The following is a 19,547-nucleotide window of genomic DNA, read 5'->3' on the forward strand; positions in this document are numbered from 1 at the left end:
AAAAGAGGACAAATACTTAAGCAGGACAAAGACAAAAAAGAAGCGAGTGACCAGTGTCTCAGCTGCTGTAAATCTCAATAGCTTTATTGACTATGCTGGAGCTATATACATTTACACCAGCTGAGGACCTGGAGACTGCATCTGGTTGAGTTGATACATGAGGAGCAGCAGCTACATTACTAAAAGTTGTCTGCAGAGCCAACAAAGTGTTACTTTTTAGGGTACATAGTTCCAATAAACTCAGTAGCATTGTTAGCAACTTGCATACCAGACTTGCCTGGTGCCAAGGTCCCTTCTAAATAATAAAATGGGTTAGGACTGTAGATTATGACAGCAGTTCTCAAACTTTAGCAAACTGAGGACCGCCATTTTGATTTAAAATTTTTCAGGGACCCCCAACCTCCCCGCTCAGCCTTTGCCCTGCCCCCTTCCCTGAGGCCATGCCCCTGCTCCACCACTTCTCTGAGGCCCTGGCCCTGCTCACTCCACTCCCCTCCCTCCATCACTCACTCTCCCCCACCCTCACTCACTTTCACCAGGCTGGGGCAGGGAGCGGGCTCTGAGAGGGAGTTTGGGTACAAGAGGGGGAGGGAGTTTGGGTGCGGGGTGCGGGCTCTGGGCTGTGGGTTGCGGTGCAGGAGGGGGTGAGGGGTGTGGGCTCTGGCTGGGTAGCATTTACCTCGAGCAACTCTTGAAAGCGACCAGGCACATCCCTCTGGCAGTGGCTCCTAGGCAGGGGAGGGCCAGGGAGCTCCACATGGTGGCCCTGCCCGCAGGCACCGCCCCGCAGCTCCCATTGGCCACAGTTCCTGGCCAATGTGAGCTATGGACTCAGCACTCAGGGCAGGGACAGCGTGCACAGACCTGCTATCCCCCCCGGGGGCTGCAGGGACATGCTGTCTGCTTCCAGGAGCGGCACGGAGCCAGGTAGGAAGCCTGCCTTAGCCCTGCTGCACCACTGGACTTTTAGTGTGCAGAAGGAGCTGGGAGGGAGGGGGAGAGAGGGAGGGAGGAGGAGGAGTTGATAAGCAGGGCCCACGACCCCAGTTTCAGAAAATTTGCCAGCCAGGGAAGAGAAAGGCTGCTTAGATAGATCATGTTAACCTTCTGACAGTGTGGAAAGAACAGGCGGGACTCCTTGTCACTCCTCACTCTTTTCCGTCCTGAGCCTGAGCTCAGCACAGCCTGGCCCAGGCTATGTTGGTTCCCAACCCAGAGATAGTGCCAATCAAAGAAGGGATACAACCAGAACAGACTGGCAGTTACATTAACTCATCAGCACCTTCCCATCCATATTTTCGGCAAACCCAGGCTGGATTTGTCTGGTGTCCCACCCTATAGAAACTGAACCTGGATGAAAAGGGTGAGAGAATGTGCGACAGCAACCAGGAAAACGTGGGAGACGGCGCAGCATGAACTGCAGAGCATGTTGAGTATGGGTGTCACTGAGGAGTCACACAGCAAGTGGTGAAGTCCAATCGTTATCGTGCCCAAGCCAGAAGGTTCAACAAGGTTGTGCATTGACTTTTGAAAACTGAATGCAGTATCCAAGTTTGACACTTATCTCATTCTTTGAGTGAATGAATTGCTGAAGAGGTTGGGGGCTGCCAGGTATTTATTCACCCTTGATCTGACCAATGGATTACTGGCAGATCCCCCTCACTCCCAAATCCCAGGAGAAGACTGCCTTCTGTATACCCATAGGCTTATTCATTTAAAACCATGCCCTCGGGTGGCATGGGACCACTGCCACATTCCAGATGTTAATGGACAAAGTGTTACCACCACACAGGCATTTGTGGCAATTTATTTCAATTACATTGTCATTTATAGGGAGACCTAGGCTGACCACATAAAACACCTCACAATAGCCCTACAGGCACTCCAGAAAGCTGGACTGACAGCCAACCCCGCTAAATGTCGTTTGGCCAACCATGAAGTGAACTAGCTGGGATACACCGTTGTCAGGGAGACTGTTATGCCCACTGGTGAAGGCCAAAGATGAAGACCTGATCAGAATGGCTGATTCCCTCTGCAGAAGAACAGGTACACCGCTTCTTGGGGCTTGCAGGATATTATAGACGTTTAATCCCTGACTTTGCCACAATTGCTGCCCCTTTAACAGCTCTGGTGAAAGATGCCTCACCAAGGAGGATCCACTGAACTGAAGCCCATGACAAAGCCTTCTAGGTATTAAAACCTTCTAGGTGACTGATTCAGGAACCTGTTTTGTTTCACCCTGACTTCCTGAGGCCTTTTATTTTGCATCTGATCCTGGCCTTGGAGTCACACTGTCACAAGAAGTGCGGGGAGAGGAATATCCTGTCCTTTATCTTAGCAGGAAGTTGTTCCCCCAGGAAGTTGCCTATTTGGTGATCAAGAAGGAGGCCCAAGCAGTAAAGGGGGCTATAGATGCCCTATCCTACTACCTATGGGGTCACCTGGTCTGGCTGGTGACTGACTAAACACCCCTACAATGGCTACAGTCCATGAAAGACCAAAACTCCTGAACCTACACTGAACTAGCAGAGATCATAAAAATGACTAGGGGTGGGGTCTGTCAACACAAGTCCACTTGGCGACTCTGGAGCTAAAGGGGAGGATGTGTGATGGGCTTTTCAGGCCCAACACTAAATCAGAGCAAGTCATGGAGCAGTACTGAGCCTCGCCATGGGGGCCCTGCCCCTCAACAGCTCCAGGGCATGCTCCATGGGAAGGGACGGTTTAAAAGGGCAATGGTAGCCAAGTCAGAAGGGGGAAGGAGTTACAGGCTGCACCAAGGAGTGAGGCTGATGCCTGGAACTGTGTAACTTGGGGTGGAACATTGTGTTGTCCACACACTGCAACTCCCCTTTAGGGCCCTGATGGCACCTGATGGAGGGTGAGGGCCTGGGTCTCCATCTCCTGCTCCACTCTGTCATGACAGAATCCTGAAGCAGTGAAGAGGGGACACAAAGGGGAGACCAAGGCCTGACATATACAACCTGACAGGATGCGCAGATTGAAAAGAACGGTGAAGCCAGGTTCACTCGCTGGCCCTGTTCATACAAGACTCAATCCAACAGTTTCTGCTGCCATCCTAGGCAGAAAATCAAATAGTCCTTTCCCCACCAGGGTCTGCCTGCTTTTCTTCTCTGTTGCTGCATGGGCTGAAGGGGATGCTTCCTCCCTCCCTCTTCAGAAGCTCCAGTCAGAGATTCTAAACAAGAACCACTACTGACACTGGGCCTCCAGCGCATAGCAGTATTATACTGCCCCAAGCCTTTTGCTTCCCACCTGCCTCTTGACACACCTTTTCATAGCACCCACTGGGCTCAGTGCTCTCCAGCGTGACAGAGAGCCATCACAACAGATCTAAGATTTCTGAAGACCTTCCCCTAAGAAGTAGCTGCTACCTCCAGAGCATCTTACAGAATGATGAAAGACTGCGTTATATGCTATTTCATCTCCCATCATGCATTGCAGCCTTGCCTACAATTCCCAGAAGCTGCATGTTCCCGAATCCTTGGCCTTAAAGGGCCTTGAAAAAAGAATGTGCATCCCTAGAATTGTAATTTGCTACACCTTTGAGCACTGCTATACATGTGTCATTCTCTCTCACTGTTCAGCCACTGATGTGGCATGTGGGACTGGGTGGCAAGTATCCTACTCCACATTTTTGTGTGAAAAAAGCAAATGGTGCTTGTTGTCTTCGGCCCCAGGACTTTTTCTGAAAAATTGAATGTGTTTGGTAGCCTACGTGCTGTAGGGAAATGTGATTTTAGGTAGCATGAGGAAGTATTCAGAAAGTGGAATGCTCATTACTGGATTGAGAAAGGGCTTTAATCTGAAGCAGGTATCCCTTTTATCCCATACATTCTCATTTTGTCAAGTTGTAGAAAACAGACACATGTCAGGGTAGTCTAAAAATGCAAATTTGGCTTGCAATGTTCTGACCCTATTCTGTTCTAGATAGATTCTTGTACTGTACTCATGTACTGTGCTCATCGCCACAGTATCCAAGCGCCTAGTAGTACATAAGTAAAATGACTAATATATTTCATGTGTTGTTTGTTCTCTCCTGGGGGAGATGCATGTGCAGTGGAATGTTTTGTTTTTATATTTAAAAAATAAATAAATACACATGTTGCAATGTATTCATGTTTGAGAAGAAAGAGTAAAAAAGAGCACCTTACACTTGGAGTAGAAGGTGGTGTGGTTTGTTATCTGTTCTGCATGTAGACTAAACATACAAACAACTCCCTAGCACTTTGCAAAGATCAAATATTATTTATTTAGACAATTATGCTTAGCCCTAGGTTCTATACAATAAGTAAAATATAAAAATTTCAAGGAATAATATCAACAAAGTAAATATTAACAAAATAGAGAGTCAACTGTCCATATAGCTCAGAAATATTGCCTGTCCTCATAACTTCATATCTGATCACTTACATCCCTCAACCCAGCTCCTGCCAAAAATTCTGAAAGAAAAGATGAGCTTCTTTGCAGAACATCCAGAAGTTTAACAAATTCAGGCTCTTACCAGACAATGGGAGGGAAGCAAGTTTTGTAGTTAAGGATCCTTTGCAGGAATCATCCTGCCAAGATGCCTTTAGCTTTGCCATCTCCACTGCTGAGATGGTATCTCAGGTACCCAAGTTTCAAACCATTTAGTGCTTCCTTGTGTTTGTATTACCATAGGGAAACAGTTTATAGGGAGCTGCCAGGTAACCACTACAGAGCACTGGCATAATGTGTTCTGCAGGACTGTCATAAATACAAAGGGAAGGGTAACCACCTTTAAATCCCTCCTGGCCAGAGGAAAAACCCGTTCACCTGTAAAAGGTTAAGAAGCTAAGATAACCTCTCTGGCACCTGACCAAAATGACCAATGAGGAGACAAGATAGTTTCAAAGCTGGGGAGGGAACAAAGGTCCTCTCTGTCTGTGTGTTGCCTTTGCTGGGACCAGAGCAGGAATGCAGGTCAGAACTCCTGTACAGAGTTAATAAGCAATCTAGTTAGATATGCGTTAGATTCTGTTTTGTTTAAATTGCTGATAAAATAAGTTGTGCTGAATGGGATGTATATTCCTGTTTCTGTGTCTTTTTGTAACTTAAGGTTTTGCCTAGAGGGATTCTCTATGTTTTGAATGCTTTGAATGGTAAGGTATTTACCATTACTGATTTTACAGAGGTTTTTCTTTTACTTTAAAATTCTCTTTTAAGAACCTGATTGCTTTTCATTGTTCTTAAGATCCAAGGGTTTGGGTCTGTGTTCACCTATGCAAATTGGTGAGGATTTTTATCAAGCCTTCACCAGGGGGTGTAATGCTTGGGGGGATATTTTTGGGGGGGAGACGTTTCCAAGTGCACACTTCCCCTGTTATTTTTGTTAGACACTTTGGTGGTGGCAGCAAAAGGTCCAGGCACAAAAGGTAAAATAGTTTGTACCTCAGGGAAATTTAATTTAAGCTAGTAAGAATGAGCTTAGGGGGTCTTTCATGCAGATCCCCACATCTGTACCCTAGAGTTCAGAGTGGGGAAGGAACCATGACAAGGACATACAGCTTAACATCAAACATGACATAGCACTCTGTGTAGGCAGGGCCTGTCATAATTTAAATTGTGCCTGTTGGTTGTGGTTAAGCCTAGGGTCCAGCTCAAAATGTCTGGGGACTTGGGCTCTCTGTAGGTTACAGATGACCTGTTATAGCTGAAGTTGGAGGCGTGAAAAACATCCTGATGTGTGATAGCAGAGCAGGGCTTTGAGGACACACATTCTAAACCAGGGGTTCTCAAACTGGGGGCCGGGACCCCTCAGGGGTCATGAGGTTATTACATGGGGGGGGGTCGTGAGCTGTCAGCCTCCACACCAAACCCCACTTTGATTCCAGCATCTATAATGGTGTTAAATATATTAAAAAGTGTTTTTAATTTATAAGGGGGGGGGCACACTCAGAGGCTTGCTATGCGAAAGGGGTCACCAGTACAAAAGTTTGAGAACCACTGTTCTAGACTTTGTGTCACCTTCTACATATCCAGAGATGTTGGGGCACTCTGGGCTGGCTGGACCAAATGATCAAAAAAGGTGTTTAGTATATTTAAGTGAATTTAGTAATGTGCAGACTTTAATGCTGCCACTGCTAGGCAGATCAATATCCACTTCTGACGTTCTTATTTACCTAAATGTAGTGTATTTTTATTGTCACACCTCTTTGCCCACAGTAAATCAGAGGGGAAAGGAGACTCAGTCACAGATGAGGGCAGGAAGCAATATCATGATTGCTCTCCCTTGGAGTTTTTGCTGGGCAAGTGCAGCACTAGCCTCTGCCTAAGGCTCCATAGGAGCCCTGTCAGCAAAGGCTGTCCAGGAGTTGCACTAATCAGAATATACCAGTGGCCTTGGCATAGTGGGGGAGGACGGAGGTTGAGTGGAATAAGCTACCAGTCACTCCCCTTACCCCCTGTGATGGGATGTTCACTGCATACCAGCCTTGAAAGGGTTAATGAAGCTGAGAAGGGGGCCAATTAACTTGATAGGCCACACCTGAGGTGAATTATGCTGACTAAGCAACCTCTGATTAGGAGTAGAGCCCATCTGAGAAGGGACAGACAATGCTATGATAAAGCGAGGAAGTTGGCAGCAGAGCGGGGCTGGGATGGCTGGAAGATTTTCTGGTCCCCAGTGAAGTCACTCTGGAAACTGAAGAAGAGTCTGTTAGAGAGGGAGAATGGATACAAAGTAGAGGGAAAAAAGAGTAGAAGCAGAAGTAGATGATGATTTCAGCAAAAAAAAACAAAGCCAAGGAAGGAAATAAACCAAAATGTTATAATTGTAAGATCCCTAGCCAAAGAAATAAGAGTAGGTGATGTTACCCCTATGAAAATAGCTGACTGGATTAAAAAAAACCCATAGGGGTTATTGTAAGAGTTAGGAGACTGTAAGATGGTAGAAGGAATAGCCAATGATATACTAGGAATAGCCAATTATATACTAGTAATGAAAAAAGAAAGGTTTGTTTCATTTATGATAATGATAAATTTTACATCACAAACTGGGGAAAAATCAGAAACAATGAAAAGTATAAGAAGGGCAGTGGGGAAAATACCTATACATCATCAACTTGGCAGTGGACTATATTCATGCAATTTTGAATGAAATTAATGGTGATATATGACTAGTATGGGGATCTCAATCTTTTGTTGGAATGCACACTTTTTGATAGCACATAGTCAAGAACTAAAAGAAAATAGTCTGAAAATGAAAACTAAATCAGATGTCATATGTATCTAGGACACAGGGTTGGTTGAAAAGCTTACTTTTAAAATTCCAGGGTATATTGTCTTTAGGCAAAACTGAAAACTAGGAAGAGGAGGAGACATTTATAATTTCATAAGGAAAAAATTAAACTACATAGCAGTAGAGAATGAAGAAATGAATGAAGAAGCCTAGAATATAATGCTGGTGAGATCTCAATGCGGAAGAGTAATACTTCTTTAAGGATTTATGATAGTTGTAATCCATGTGGGAATCTAGAAAGTCTAGAGTGACAAGAAATAGTGAAGAATGCTAAAATACCATATATCATATGATGACCTAAACTGTCATAATAAATTATGGGGAAGTAAGACAGCTGATAAAAATGGTGCGTGTTTAGAAAAGTTCACTGATGAAAACAATCTAGTGGTTTAAACAATGGCACCCCAACTAAATTAAATGCAGCAGATGGTAGTTTTTCCTGCTTAGAGCTGGGAATTATAATAGCAGTTATTGCAAAGAAATGCAACTGGGAAATATATAAGGAAGAAGGAATGGGCAGTAATCATTTCCCTATACTTATTACTAAGGCTCTACCTCATTCATGATATTGCAAAATTGCAGATCCCACAATATTAGGCTTCCACTGCAATTTTTATTTAAATTGGCTTACTTTGCACAGTCCATAATTTTGCATACATGTTGAGTATGCAATTAGTACTGCACTAACATTCAATGCCTGTAAGATGTAAAAGGCTAAAGTGGCTGGACTCAATTTCTACAGCAGTTGTGTTAAGACTTTTAGTCTTCTGAATTTTATATTGTACCACTCACTTTTTTTGTTTTAGAGAATAGTTGCAGCAAAAATATATGGTTATAGAAATTTTTTTTAGCAAGCATAACATACTTGAGTATTTATATCATTCCAGGAAATTTTTCTTAAACAAATAGGTCTGCTTTGGCTTTTCCAAATTACCATTATTAATAAAAGTCCATTATTATTTTCCCCTGATTTTCTATGTCTTGTCTGCAACTCAGCTGCAATTATTTGAAGATCATCCTGCAATTCAAGTAGGGACTTACTTATTACTTTTCAAGGGCAAGGTAAGGTTGAAGGTAGTGGAAAAGTACCTACCTGTAATTTTAAGAAAGCTAACTGAGAGCTGTTTACATGTAAATGTACTGAATTTGTGAGTGATGACATAGACAATTTCAATGGTAATATAATAAAGGGATTAATAGCTACTGCTACTGTAGCCATATCTAGGATATTGAAGTATCCCAAAACTTCAAACTCATTTCCAGGTGGAACGAGAAGTGCAAAATGGCATTTAAAGGAAGGAAAAAAGCCTATTAAAAAAAACCAACAAAAATACAATGAATAGTGAAGATCTAATGAAGTATAAAAGTAGTAAGGCAATAGTACAAATAATTATAAAAAAGCAAAGAAAGAGTGTTGAAGGAAGTACTGTGGGTAGATGAACAAAGATACCAAGATATCAGAAGTATACAGGCAAATTACAATGAATGGAATTCAGACTGAGAGTAGCCACATCCCAGGTCTTATGGGGAGTGACAACATAGTTAGAAGTTCTGATAATGAGAAAAGAGGAGTTTTAGCAGAAACTTACCAAGGGATGAGTAATGATCAAAGTGAAGTTTTCCTCAAGATTAAAAGACAATTCACTGAAGAGAGTCATGATCTATTATGTAAGATAATATTCATATATCTCTCTGAAAGCACTTTGAGTGCTATCTTGGAACCAATTATATGGGAGAAAGGAGTGATACTGGAAGGGTGGAAACATGCAATAATAATTCCAATATGAAAACTAGGCAAACTATCCACAAAAGTGGATGCCTATAGACCAATTGCCCTTACATCCTGTCTGGTAAAATTATGGACAGAAGGGTGAATAAAAGATTGGCTGCCTATTTGGAAAACAATGGCATTATAGATAAGGTGCACAGTGGTTTTAGGCAAGGAAGATGCACCATGTATCACATTGCTAAATTAGAAGCTGAAATACAAAAAAGTATGAGACACAAGGGTTTCATGATAGCTGTCTTTCCAGATATTGAAAAGGCATATGCCATGCCATGGAGAAAAGGCTTATTGTACAAAGTAGGGGCACTAGCATCAGGGGAAGAATGTATGAGTGTATTAGAGAATTTTTGAGTAAAGGACCATGCAGGTCAGAGTTGGGAAAGTTATGTTGAATATATATAATATTAAAAATGGTACACCACAGAGAAGTGTTATCAGCCCAACTTTATTTACTATTATGATAAATGATCTCCCAAAACACATAAGTGCTGGGGTAGGTGTCACTCTATTCACAGATGATTGTGCTCTGTGGGTTAGGAGCAGGAATACTGAGGTGGCAGAAAAGAGAATCAACAAAGCATTATCGGAGACCTCTGACTGAGGAAATGCATGGAGTTTCAAATTCTCCACTGCTAAAACTGTAAAGGATTGAGCTTTACAAAAAGGAAAGTTACAAAGGAATGTAAACTGTGTCCGTATGGAGAATACAGTAAATAGATATGGTTAAAAGGTTTGAATTCTTAGGGATAATATCGGATACTAACAGGTTTCAGAGTAACAGCCGTGTTAGTCTGTATTCGCAAAAAGAAAAGGAGTACTTGTGGCACCTTAGAGACTAACCAATTTATTTGAGCATGAGCTTTCGTGAGCTACAGCTCACTTCATCGGATGCTCGCTCAAATAAATTGGTTAGTCTCTAAGGTGCCACAAGTACTCCTTTTCTTTTTATCGGATACTAAATTACTTTGGAAAGATCATATAAGCTATGTTACAGACAAATGTACAGGAAGGATTAACCGGTTAAAAAAAGTCTTTGTATGACTAATTGCGGGGTGGATAAGAAAACACTGTTGGTGGTAATCAGAACCAGTTGTTGATTATATCTGCCATGCTTCTGGGTCAGCATCAAAATCAGAACTTACAGAAAAGAGATTTAATACAAGCCCAGGTGCTATGACTTCTGTGTGGTGCATTTATTACAACACCTATAAGTGCTACAGATAGTGTAAGTGGCATGTCACTAAAAGCTATGAACAAAACTATTGGATCTATCTTTCTGGAACTGCAATGATGAAAGTATCAAATATATATATATGAGGATTGTTGGGAATTAGATAAGAGAACTATAGCATCATGATGTTGGAACTCCACATGCCATTTGAGTTAAAGTGTGGATGCAGGAGTTGAAAGACAAGGAAAAGTTGAACTATTCCACAACGAGTTGACCTGCAAGAGATCTAGCATACCTGTGACAACAACTATGTGAACTAATTTGTCACCTGAAATGCTTCTACTGCAAAAAGATGATAATTGTTGCATGTCCTCACACAAGGTATAGCACAGAGCTTTTATTTTTCAGATAGTCCACTTCCCTTGTGTTCTTCTTGTAACCAAATTAAATGTGTCTGCTGGGATCTACTTAGGGGAACATGGATTAGATTATTTTTTTTGTTCTAGAGATGCATTTATACTTTGAAAATGCTTGCCTGCCTATTTAAACTTTTTTGCTGAGAAACAAATTTTCTAACTGCAATACAATTCTTAAATTTATATTGTGACTTTCTGAGCATTGGCCTGCTAAACCCAGGGTTGTGAGTTCAATCCTTGAGGGGGCCATTTAGGGATCTGGGGCAAAAAACCAAAAACAATATTGGGGATTGTGCCTGCTTTGAGCAGGGGGTTGGACTAGATGACCTCCTGAGGTCCCTTCCAACCCTGATATTCTATGATTCTATTATTCTCCCACCTCAGCTTTAGAAATGTAAATCTAGTAAGTGTCTGATTTGCATTATATTCTTTCATTTGTCTTTTTATTTCTCAAGCTTCTGCTTTACACTGGATAGATTTATTCCAAAAGGCTTACAAAAACTAACACTTATGTAACATGAAGTGCTTATTCATACAGTGCTTTATATTTTCAAAGCACTTCACAATCATCAGCTAATCATCAGCATTAATGAACAAAGTTAGAAAAAAATCCTGTTGAACAGGGATTGGTAAATACCCTTGGCAGTGAAGGGGCTAATAAAATAAGCACAGAAATAATTAACATCAAACTGATGCACAGTGTAATTGTTGGTGCTTTTGTGCTACACAAAGAATTTCAGACTCTAAAAATGCTTCAAGTATGAAAATGTCCAGACAACCCTATCTGGCTTTAGCTTCTGTCTGATCCACTTGAGTGTCCAAGTCTGTCAGACAACAGTAGAACAACATCTGAACATATTTTGTTGTTGTGGCTGCAAGATAAAAAAAACACATTAATGAGACAAAGTTACAATAGAACTTTGATCTTTTATAAACTTTGTGTCCAAGGATATCAAAGCACTGTACAAACATTAGTTAAGCTTTGCAACCCCTCTGTGAAGCGGATTAAATCCATGTTTCCAATGGGTAAATCATTCACAGAGACATCAAAGCCCAACTTTGAAATTCTTACTTTTTAATCAGCCCTTCACTGAATTTAATGGAAATTTGTAAGAGCTGGGATCAAACTGAACAAGGAGCTCAGGACTGAGCCTTTCAAAACTAGTCTGTGAGTCAGTAGCAGAGATATGCATAATCCTCTGCAGCCACTAGTTTCTGAACCTGAGTCCACTAAATTAATGATTTAATAATTTAGGAAACTTTCTGCTGATGTTTACAAGCTCAAAACCTCACATCAGCTTATTTATACAAGTTATGGCATCTGTCCCATCCTACACACACACACACACACACACAACCACTTTTTCAATTGTTCCTGGAAGAGAACACCCAGAAATAAGTATATGTACAGCCCTACAGGACCACCAATTTTTTCCCCAATGCAAATGTTAGCCCCTTACCAATCTCAAATATCCATCATTATAGCAGAATTCACATTTTAACTGGGTACCAAAAAAGGTGGTCTCCTCTAACTCAGATACTATACTAATTGGTCAGTCAGTGAAACAATACAGTGATGTGGTACTTTCAGCCCTCCAGGAGACCAAACATGAATGAGTTTAGTCTTTAGAGACAAGGTGGGTGAGGTAATATCTTGCTGGACCAACTTCTGTTGGTGAGAGACACAAGCTTTTGAGCTTACACAGAGCTCTTCTTCTGTCTTCAACACTAGGAGGACTTTTGACTGAGCCAACGTAAATTATTCCTTCATAATGACTTATAATTAATGTATTGTAATATTTTTATTGTATCTACATGAAGGAAAATTCTGTAAAGTTGCATGGTTCAGGTTATTTTTTCCTCTAAAACATTTCACAAACTCAGCAAAACTTCCTAGACATGTTATGTGATATATATTAAAAATCTCAGAGGGAACAAATTTTACAAAAATCCAGAAAAAATAGCTAAGTTTTTTTTTTTTATGTTTTCTGACAAGATTCTCACAATTTATATTTACAGGTGCCTGCACGTAGAGATGTACATATTCACATACTAATGTAAACCTACATTGCTTACCAGAGAGCCACTGAAGACATTTAGGTTTCTTTTCAGATGGTAAATAGACTCCCAAATAATATGCAGGAATTCCAGAGAGGGCTATGCCAATTCCAATGAGAGCATGGATTGTATTGCTATAGAGAGGAACCATGACGAGGAAGATGGAACATAAACAGTATACTACAGGAAAGAAGAGGCTGAGCTGCAGATACAAAAAGATCAATGTGAATTAAAAGAAGCAATCAAACATACTGTTGAAAAATGTGAGGCCTTACACACTGAAATGCTAATGAGGCTTGCCTGTAAGGCTTGCTTGGCCTGGAAGAGGGAGGGAAGCTAAAAAAGGGAAAGCTGTTACAGGAAGGAGCGGTGAAGAAGAGGTGGGTTGCTTCACCTCATAGACTACTGACAACAGAGACACATCAGCCAAAAGGAAGACACTGTCCCTAAAGCTGTACCGACCAGCTGTGAAGCAAGATGCCCCAAGAGGATGGGCTGGAGTTAGATCCTAATAAAAGACAATAGACCTATTAATAGGCCAAGCCCAAAAAGCTGAATCTAGAAAGATGGGCTAGAGACAGGCCACCTTTCCCTTCACTTGGAAGGACCTTTCTTTTGCCTCTTTTTTGGTTTAACTTGAGGACCCTTCATATACTACAAAGTGGGGGGAAGGACATTATAAATGACTTGAAGAGTCTGGAGGAGAATTGGGGGATCACCTCTGCCCCCCAGGTGTAAATGCATGTGTGTGTCTGTATCTGTCCATCCTGTTTCCAGGATGGCACAAACTCAGCTCCAATTGCCATTTATGAGAGATCCACAAATGCAGTAAGAGCAGAGCACTGAAGCTGAGCACTACCATGTAGGGAATTTTTTCTCTAAGCTTTGAGTGCAGAATTTTTATCATTTGTATGTCAGAACTTGAATGAACCCAGCTTGACTTTCAAGAGTCTAGAGTTTGCAGAGTTGACAGTTAGAAACACAAAATTTTGCTTGTAAAATCAGCAAATCTGATATGGAAATAACTGGAAAACAAATAGGGAAGTCCATAATAAACTTTTTTACAGATTCATTTCTCAAAGTAGAACCACACTGATACCTCGCCACTGTTCTCAAGAACAGCCTTTCACAACATCATGACATTTTAAGAGCTAGCTGTAATGTATAAGACAGAGAAAGAGGTTTTGTATAAATATTATTTTTATGTAAATAAAATGTAAATTGAGGAAAACAATACACTGTGAGTGCACAAAATTCCATGCAAAAATATGAGGTCAGCTAAGCAGGCAAAGAGTAACAGAAATTGATAAATTGGCACCCATAGTCAGCTTAGATAAACTCTCTGCATGCACTCTTGGGTGTACTGAAGTCTATGGCAAAATTCCCATTGATTTAAATACGGTCAGGATTTCACTCTCTCTCCTCTCTTCTGCCTATTAGCTGGAGAGTTTGTAAATTAAGTGTGAAGACAATAAATTTTATCAAGGCTATTTGTTGTCAAGCAGGGCTGCATATAGTAAAGTGTGGAATCCAATAGTTCATTTTTACAACTTTTTGTGGGCTGCAGCAGACCGATGAGCAGCTTATGTTTTGTCGGTCTGATATCCAACAGAAAGCAGAGCTGGCTGGTCAAAAAACAGGAAAAATTTGAGCAAAAGTTTCCCCTGTTGCTTGTTGTGATGTGTGGTTTTTTGTTGTGTTTTTTACATTCAAAATTTGAATGAAATTTTCAAACTTGACATTAAAAAAATTGACTAGCTTTGGAGAATTAGAAAGTTGACTAGCTTTAGAGAATGTACTTCAATGCTGATTGTACACAGGAGTTCTATTTTTGTGGTAGATGCTGGATAGGAATCAAAACATTGCGCTCTTTAATAACACAGAGACAAAAACTGATGCTGGTAAGGATGGTGCAGGAGACTGTGACAAGACAGAGTCAAAAATAAAAAGGTCTTTGGAAAAGCTCATGAAGGGGTATTAATTTGTATTCTATATTCACTTGTCTGACTGAATGTTACTGGGTAACACTCCTCTGTACTTGAAGAGTGTACAGGATACCATTTCCTGGAGGACCCAAGTAGCATTAATATACCTCACTCCCCCACTACCATATGTATCTTGGATGGCAAAATATATATGGATGAGGGAAGAGGAAGTAAAGTACTAGTCCTACAAAAGAAGGAGAGGTGGAACTATTGTCTGGCAGCTCAGAATTTCCCAAACTATGAGAGGTATAATCCAACCTGAATATCGAACTGTGTCAGAGTCCTAGGCACCCTGGCTGTAACTATGGCAATGTAGAGATCCACTATGAGAAAAAATTATTAAACAAAAATAAGGGCCCATCCAGCTTACACACGATGGATTAAGGAGCCTAGACAATTTCATTTTAAAAGCAAAGAGGGTTTTATCTGATGAAGTGAGCTGTAGCTCACGAAAGCTTATGCTCAAATAAATTGGTTAGTCTCTAAGGTACCACAAGTCCTCCTTTTCTTTTTGCGAATACAGACTAACACGGCTGCTACTCTGAAAGAAGCAAAAATGAGTCACAAAATCAATAAATGTCAATTTTTATACTGTATATAGCAAAAATGCCATAATAGATATCCTTCTGAAAGCTGGAATACAATTTGCTCCTTAACTTGTGACAATGTATGTTAAAAGGACTTATGTGGCTAAAAAGAGTAGCATATAAGGGAAGTGCTGACACATCCTTAGTACTAAGGATATATACTGTAATGTATATACAAACAGATGCATTGACTGTATATTATGTTTTATTTCCTTCTGTAATGTACTTACTTTAATAGGCCGTGGCCTATCAGGCTGAGTATGTCTCAGGTATATTAATCCTGCAATAGACAGCCCAACATACAGCCAGTAGTTGAAGCTGTAGTAATTAATGAGGACAAAGACATCTTCCACAAGGAGGTAGAGCAAAGTCATGAAACCCTACAGACATAAAAAGGGGGGGGGAGCCTTTTTAAGTAACAAAATAGTTTTCTTATGAAACAAAAACATACTATATATTAATTACTATATATCAAAGGCCTGATTTTTAGTGGTGGTGAGCTCTTAAGTTCCAACTGAAATCACTGGGAGCTGTGGTCTCAGAACCGCTAAGAAATCTATAAGTGCACGGGTGGACAGTGCTCAGGGAATCAGCAGCTGTTCTGTATTTCGTTTTCTCCTCACTGCTCAAAGTGTGGTCCCATACCTTATTTACCTTACACCAGTCAAATCCTGCTCTGAAGACAGAACCATTGATTTCCTCATGGGCTTGTCTATGGTGCTCATCAGCATACTATCTGAGTGCTTCACAAACATTAGTTTATCCTCACAACACCCACGTGAGGTGAGGAGGTCATATCCCCATTTTACATATGGGAAACTGAGGCATAGAGGGACTACAGGTCAAAAATTTCCACCTATGTGGTGTCTAACTTGAGACACCTAGAACCTGTGTTGACAGAGTTCTGAACATTATACAGTGCTCTATATAAAGCATGGCTCTCATTGACTTCAGTTATATCAGTGAGTGCTCAACACTACTGCAAATCACATCCAGGGTCTCAAGTCAGGAACCCAGAAAAAGAAGAACAGATAATTAGTGACCACCTGTGAATAGTATGGTCTAGGGACTTGCCTAGCATCACAGTGGAATATCTGAGAGAGGCAGGGACAGAATCCAGTTCTTCAGGGTGACATTCAGCTGCCTTAACGATGAGGCCATCCTTTCTCTTCTTGAAATTCTCTGGCTCATTCATGACTCCCCTTCCAACTTCTAAATTAGGCAAGGACCCAACAAACAACAACCTCATTCAGAACACAGCCCTGATCTATCCCCAGAGCAGATCCATTGTGGGCACTGAATTAGGTAGGGTCCAGTAGTTAAAAATAGTATGTGATCATGCAATTAATGACTGTTTCATAATGCACACAAAGGGGCACAGCCAGTTTTTCTGGCTTGGCCTGGCTTTTGAGTACTTGACTATGCAACCTTAATAATGTTCTTTTGATGTACTTTATGTGTAATTTCCTCATTTTTAAAAGAAGCAAACTGAAAAAAAATTCCATCATGTGGCATCATACTGACACCCACATGGTTCATTAGCCACATTGGAATCTTTGGACCCACTTCACAGACCTCTGCCCCTTGAACTAGCAGAGTAACTGGTAGCAATAGTAGTTTGTCATTTTCTCTGTAGACCAGCACTAGAGGGGGATGAGCCCATAGGTGCCGACTCCGTGGGTGCTCCGGGGCTGAAGCACCCCCGGGGAAAAATCGGTGGGTGCTCTGCACACACCGGCAACTCCCCGCCCCACCCCATCCCAGCGCACCTCCGCCTCCTCCTCTGAGCGCACCGCTTCTTCCCTTAGCTCCCACCTCTTCCCACCGCAAAACAGCTGTTTTGTGGCGGCAAGTGCTGGGAGGGAAGGGGGAGGAGAGGGAATGCGGCGCGCTTGGGGAAGAGGCAGGGCCGGGGCGGGGATTTGGGGAAGGATTCCAATAGGGGCAGGGAGGGGGTGGAGTTGGGGCGGGGCAGGGCAGGGGCGGAGTTGGGGCGGGGCTGGGGTGGGAGGAGGCGCGAGCTTCCACCAGCACTGGGAAAAGTTGGCCCCTATGGATGAGACATCCACTTTGCCAGTGGATTTTACAGATATGCTGCCAGCAGAGGAATGGTGAGACTCAGGAATCTTGAGTTCCATTCTAGGTGATGGAAGGGAGTGTACTCTAGTGGTCACAGAGCCTTCTGCCTGCCCTCCCCCACACTGCCAAGCTTGACTCCTGTTTTCCCAGCCCCTCCAATCTTTAACTGTTCCAGTCCTTGTCTCTGGATCCTTCTCTTTGCCTATCCAGTCCCAGTCTCCACTCCTCAGGCTTCTCGTCCCAGTCTCTTCTTGGCTCCCAATCATTCCCAGCCTCTCCACCCCACTGGTTCACTGTCCAAGTCTCCTGGCCCAGCTAATCCTATTTTCTCTTTCCTCTCCCCTCTTCTGCCCTCCAGCCCCAGTCTCATGAGACTCCTTATCCAATCTGTTCCCTCCCCCCCAGAATCCAGTTCTCCAGGGTGACATTCAGCTGCCTTAACGATGAGGCCATCCTTTCTCTTCCTGAAATTCCCTGGCTCATTCATGACTCCCCTTCCAACTTCTAAATTAGGCAAGGACCCAACAAACAACAACCTGCTTCCAGGCCCACCTCTTGTCCTCTCTGCATTTGAGTCCGGAGGCTTCCACCTCCATTCTGCCTGGGTGCCAGCAGTTTGAGGGGGTGGGGGGGTCATTGAGGCTATGTCTACACAGGACTAAAAGACACTTGGCCTTGGGCTGCAAGAGTGGAGACACGGGAGCTTGGGCTTCAGGCTGACCCTGATCGTCTACACAGCAATTTTTTTTTTTTTTTTTTTTAGCCCCACAGTCTGAGTCCTACAAGCCCAAGTCAGCTGATCCAGGACGGCCACGGCCACGGCGTGGGTCTTTTATCCCTGTGTAGATGTACCCTTCGAGCACAGGAGAGAGACGCTCCCTGCTCTCTGTTCTAGTGTCTAGTCCAACCCCAGCCCAGAACAGCTGGGAGCAGCCACTAAGAGGAACGTTCTGCTTCATCCCTGTTGCTCTGGGCTGGTGGAAGCATGGGCAATTGCTCGATGGGGACAGTCAATTTGATCAACAGTAGGAGCTCTGAAGGGATGGAGCATGCACAGTGAGTACTGAATTTTCAGAGATTTTAGCAGCTAAAAACTGAAGAAGTCTCTCCTAAGCATGTGTTAATGGAGACTCTGAAAAGGCTTGTCTCTTGGCCAAATTTGGGCAGATTTTCACAAGGTCAGCAAAAGGCACATCCCTGACACAAAGGCCACTCACTCCTCTTCTGAATTTCAGATAATTACTCCAAAGCACATGGGCACCAGAGCTGTTCAAAATAAATTTTTTTAAAAATCACCATGATTTTTTAAATTGGGCAAAACATTATCATTCCCTAGCCTCATTCTCAGAGGTTGCTGGACTGTTTTGGTGGAAATTTTCCAAAATATTGATGCCTGAGGCAGACATCTGGCATGTAAAATTTCAGCCCAAGTGGTTACATTTTGGCAAAGTTATAAGCAATACTAAACAAAGCGTCATAATCGGGACCGTTAGGCAACCTCAGTAACAGTCAGTGCTACTGGCCTTGGGTATATTTTAAGAGCATATTAAAATAGGCTACCCAGGCAGGCCTGTACTCACATGAGCACAACTACAACTTCCTACAGTATCTTTCTGTCACGCCCCTTGCTCCCCTTCATGAATGCTTCTCTGAGGAATAGCCTGGGCTTGAAGTTACCCCAGGAGCTTTGTCATGGAATTGTTCAAGTGAACTGTAAGGCAACCTTTATGAAAAAACTTAGTCAGTCCTCTGGGTGGCTACTGAACACAGAGTTCAATGTCATCACTCATTCTTTCTTTCTTTTCTCCTTTGGACTGTTAGATTTGTCAAATTTGCAAACTTTACTCATTTTATCTAATGTACTTCATTTATCTAGGGCTTGATCCTGCCCCACAGAAGTCAATGGGAGTTATGACATGAGTTAAGTTTAATAGTAACAATAATAACACCACCAATATTTATATAATTATTTTGTGTTCAAAGCACTTTACAAATATTAGTCAGTCTTCACATCTCTCTGGTAAGGTAGGCAAATATGTATTGTTTTCCTCCTTTACGGATGAGGAAACTGAGGCGGAGATGTTCAACTGATTTGCCCAAAGCTAGAAGAGGAGTCAATATCAGAGCCATAATTAGAACTGAGGAACTCCTAGCTCACATTCTTGGGCTCAAGTCCACCGGAC

General features: G+C 42.2%; 1 protein-coding gene across 4 annotated transcripts in view; it reads right to left on the reverse strand.

The window, feature by feature from the left end:
- Positions 1 to 4,249: 4,249 nt before the first annotated feature.
- The window catches only part of LOC140906537 (Y+L amino acid transporter 2-like), a 46,427-nt gene continuing 31,129 nt past the window's right edge, over positions 4,250 to 19,547 (reverse strand). For 3 of the 4 annotated variants that reach the window (XM_073330626.1, XM_073330627.1, XM_073330625.1), the window contains exons 8-10: positions 15,516 to 15,665; positions 12,732 to 12,915; positions 4,250 to 11,527 (exon numbers count right to left, since the gene is read on the reverse strand). In XM_073330626.1, coding sequence (XP_073186727.1) covers positions 11,436 to 11,527; positions 12,732 to 12,915; positions 15,516 to 15,665 — 426 coding nt within the window. In that variant the 3' untranslated portion in view covers positions 4,250 to 11,435. The remainder of the gene's footprint in view (positions 11,528 to 12,731; positions 12,916 to 15,515; positions 15,666 to 19,547) is intronic. The other variant, XM_073330628.1, reaches the window with a different exon arrangement.

This window comes from Lepidochelys kempii, chromosome 2, assembly GCF_965140265.1.
Source record: "Lepidochelys kempii isolate rLepKem1 chromosome 2, rLepKem1.hap2, whole genome shotgun sequence".
Taxonomy (NCBI): Eukaryota; Metazoa; Chordata; order Testudines; family Cheloniidae; genus Lepidochelys; species Lepidochelys kempii.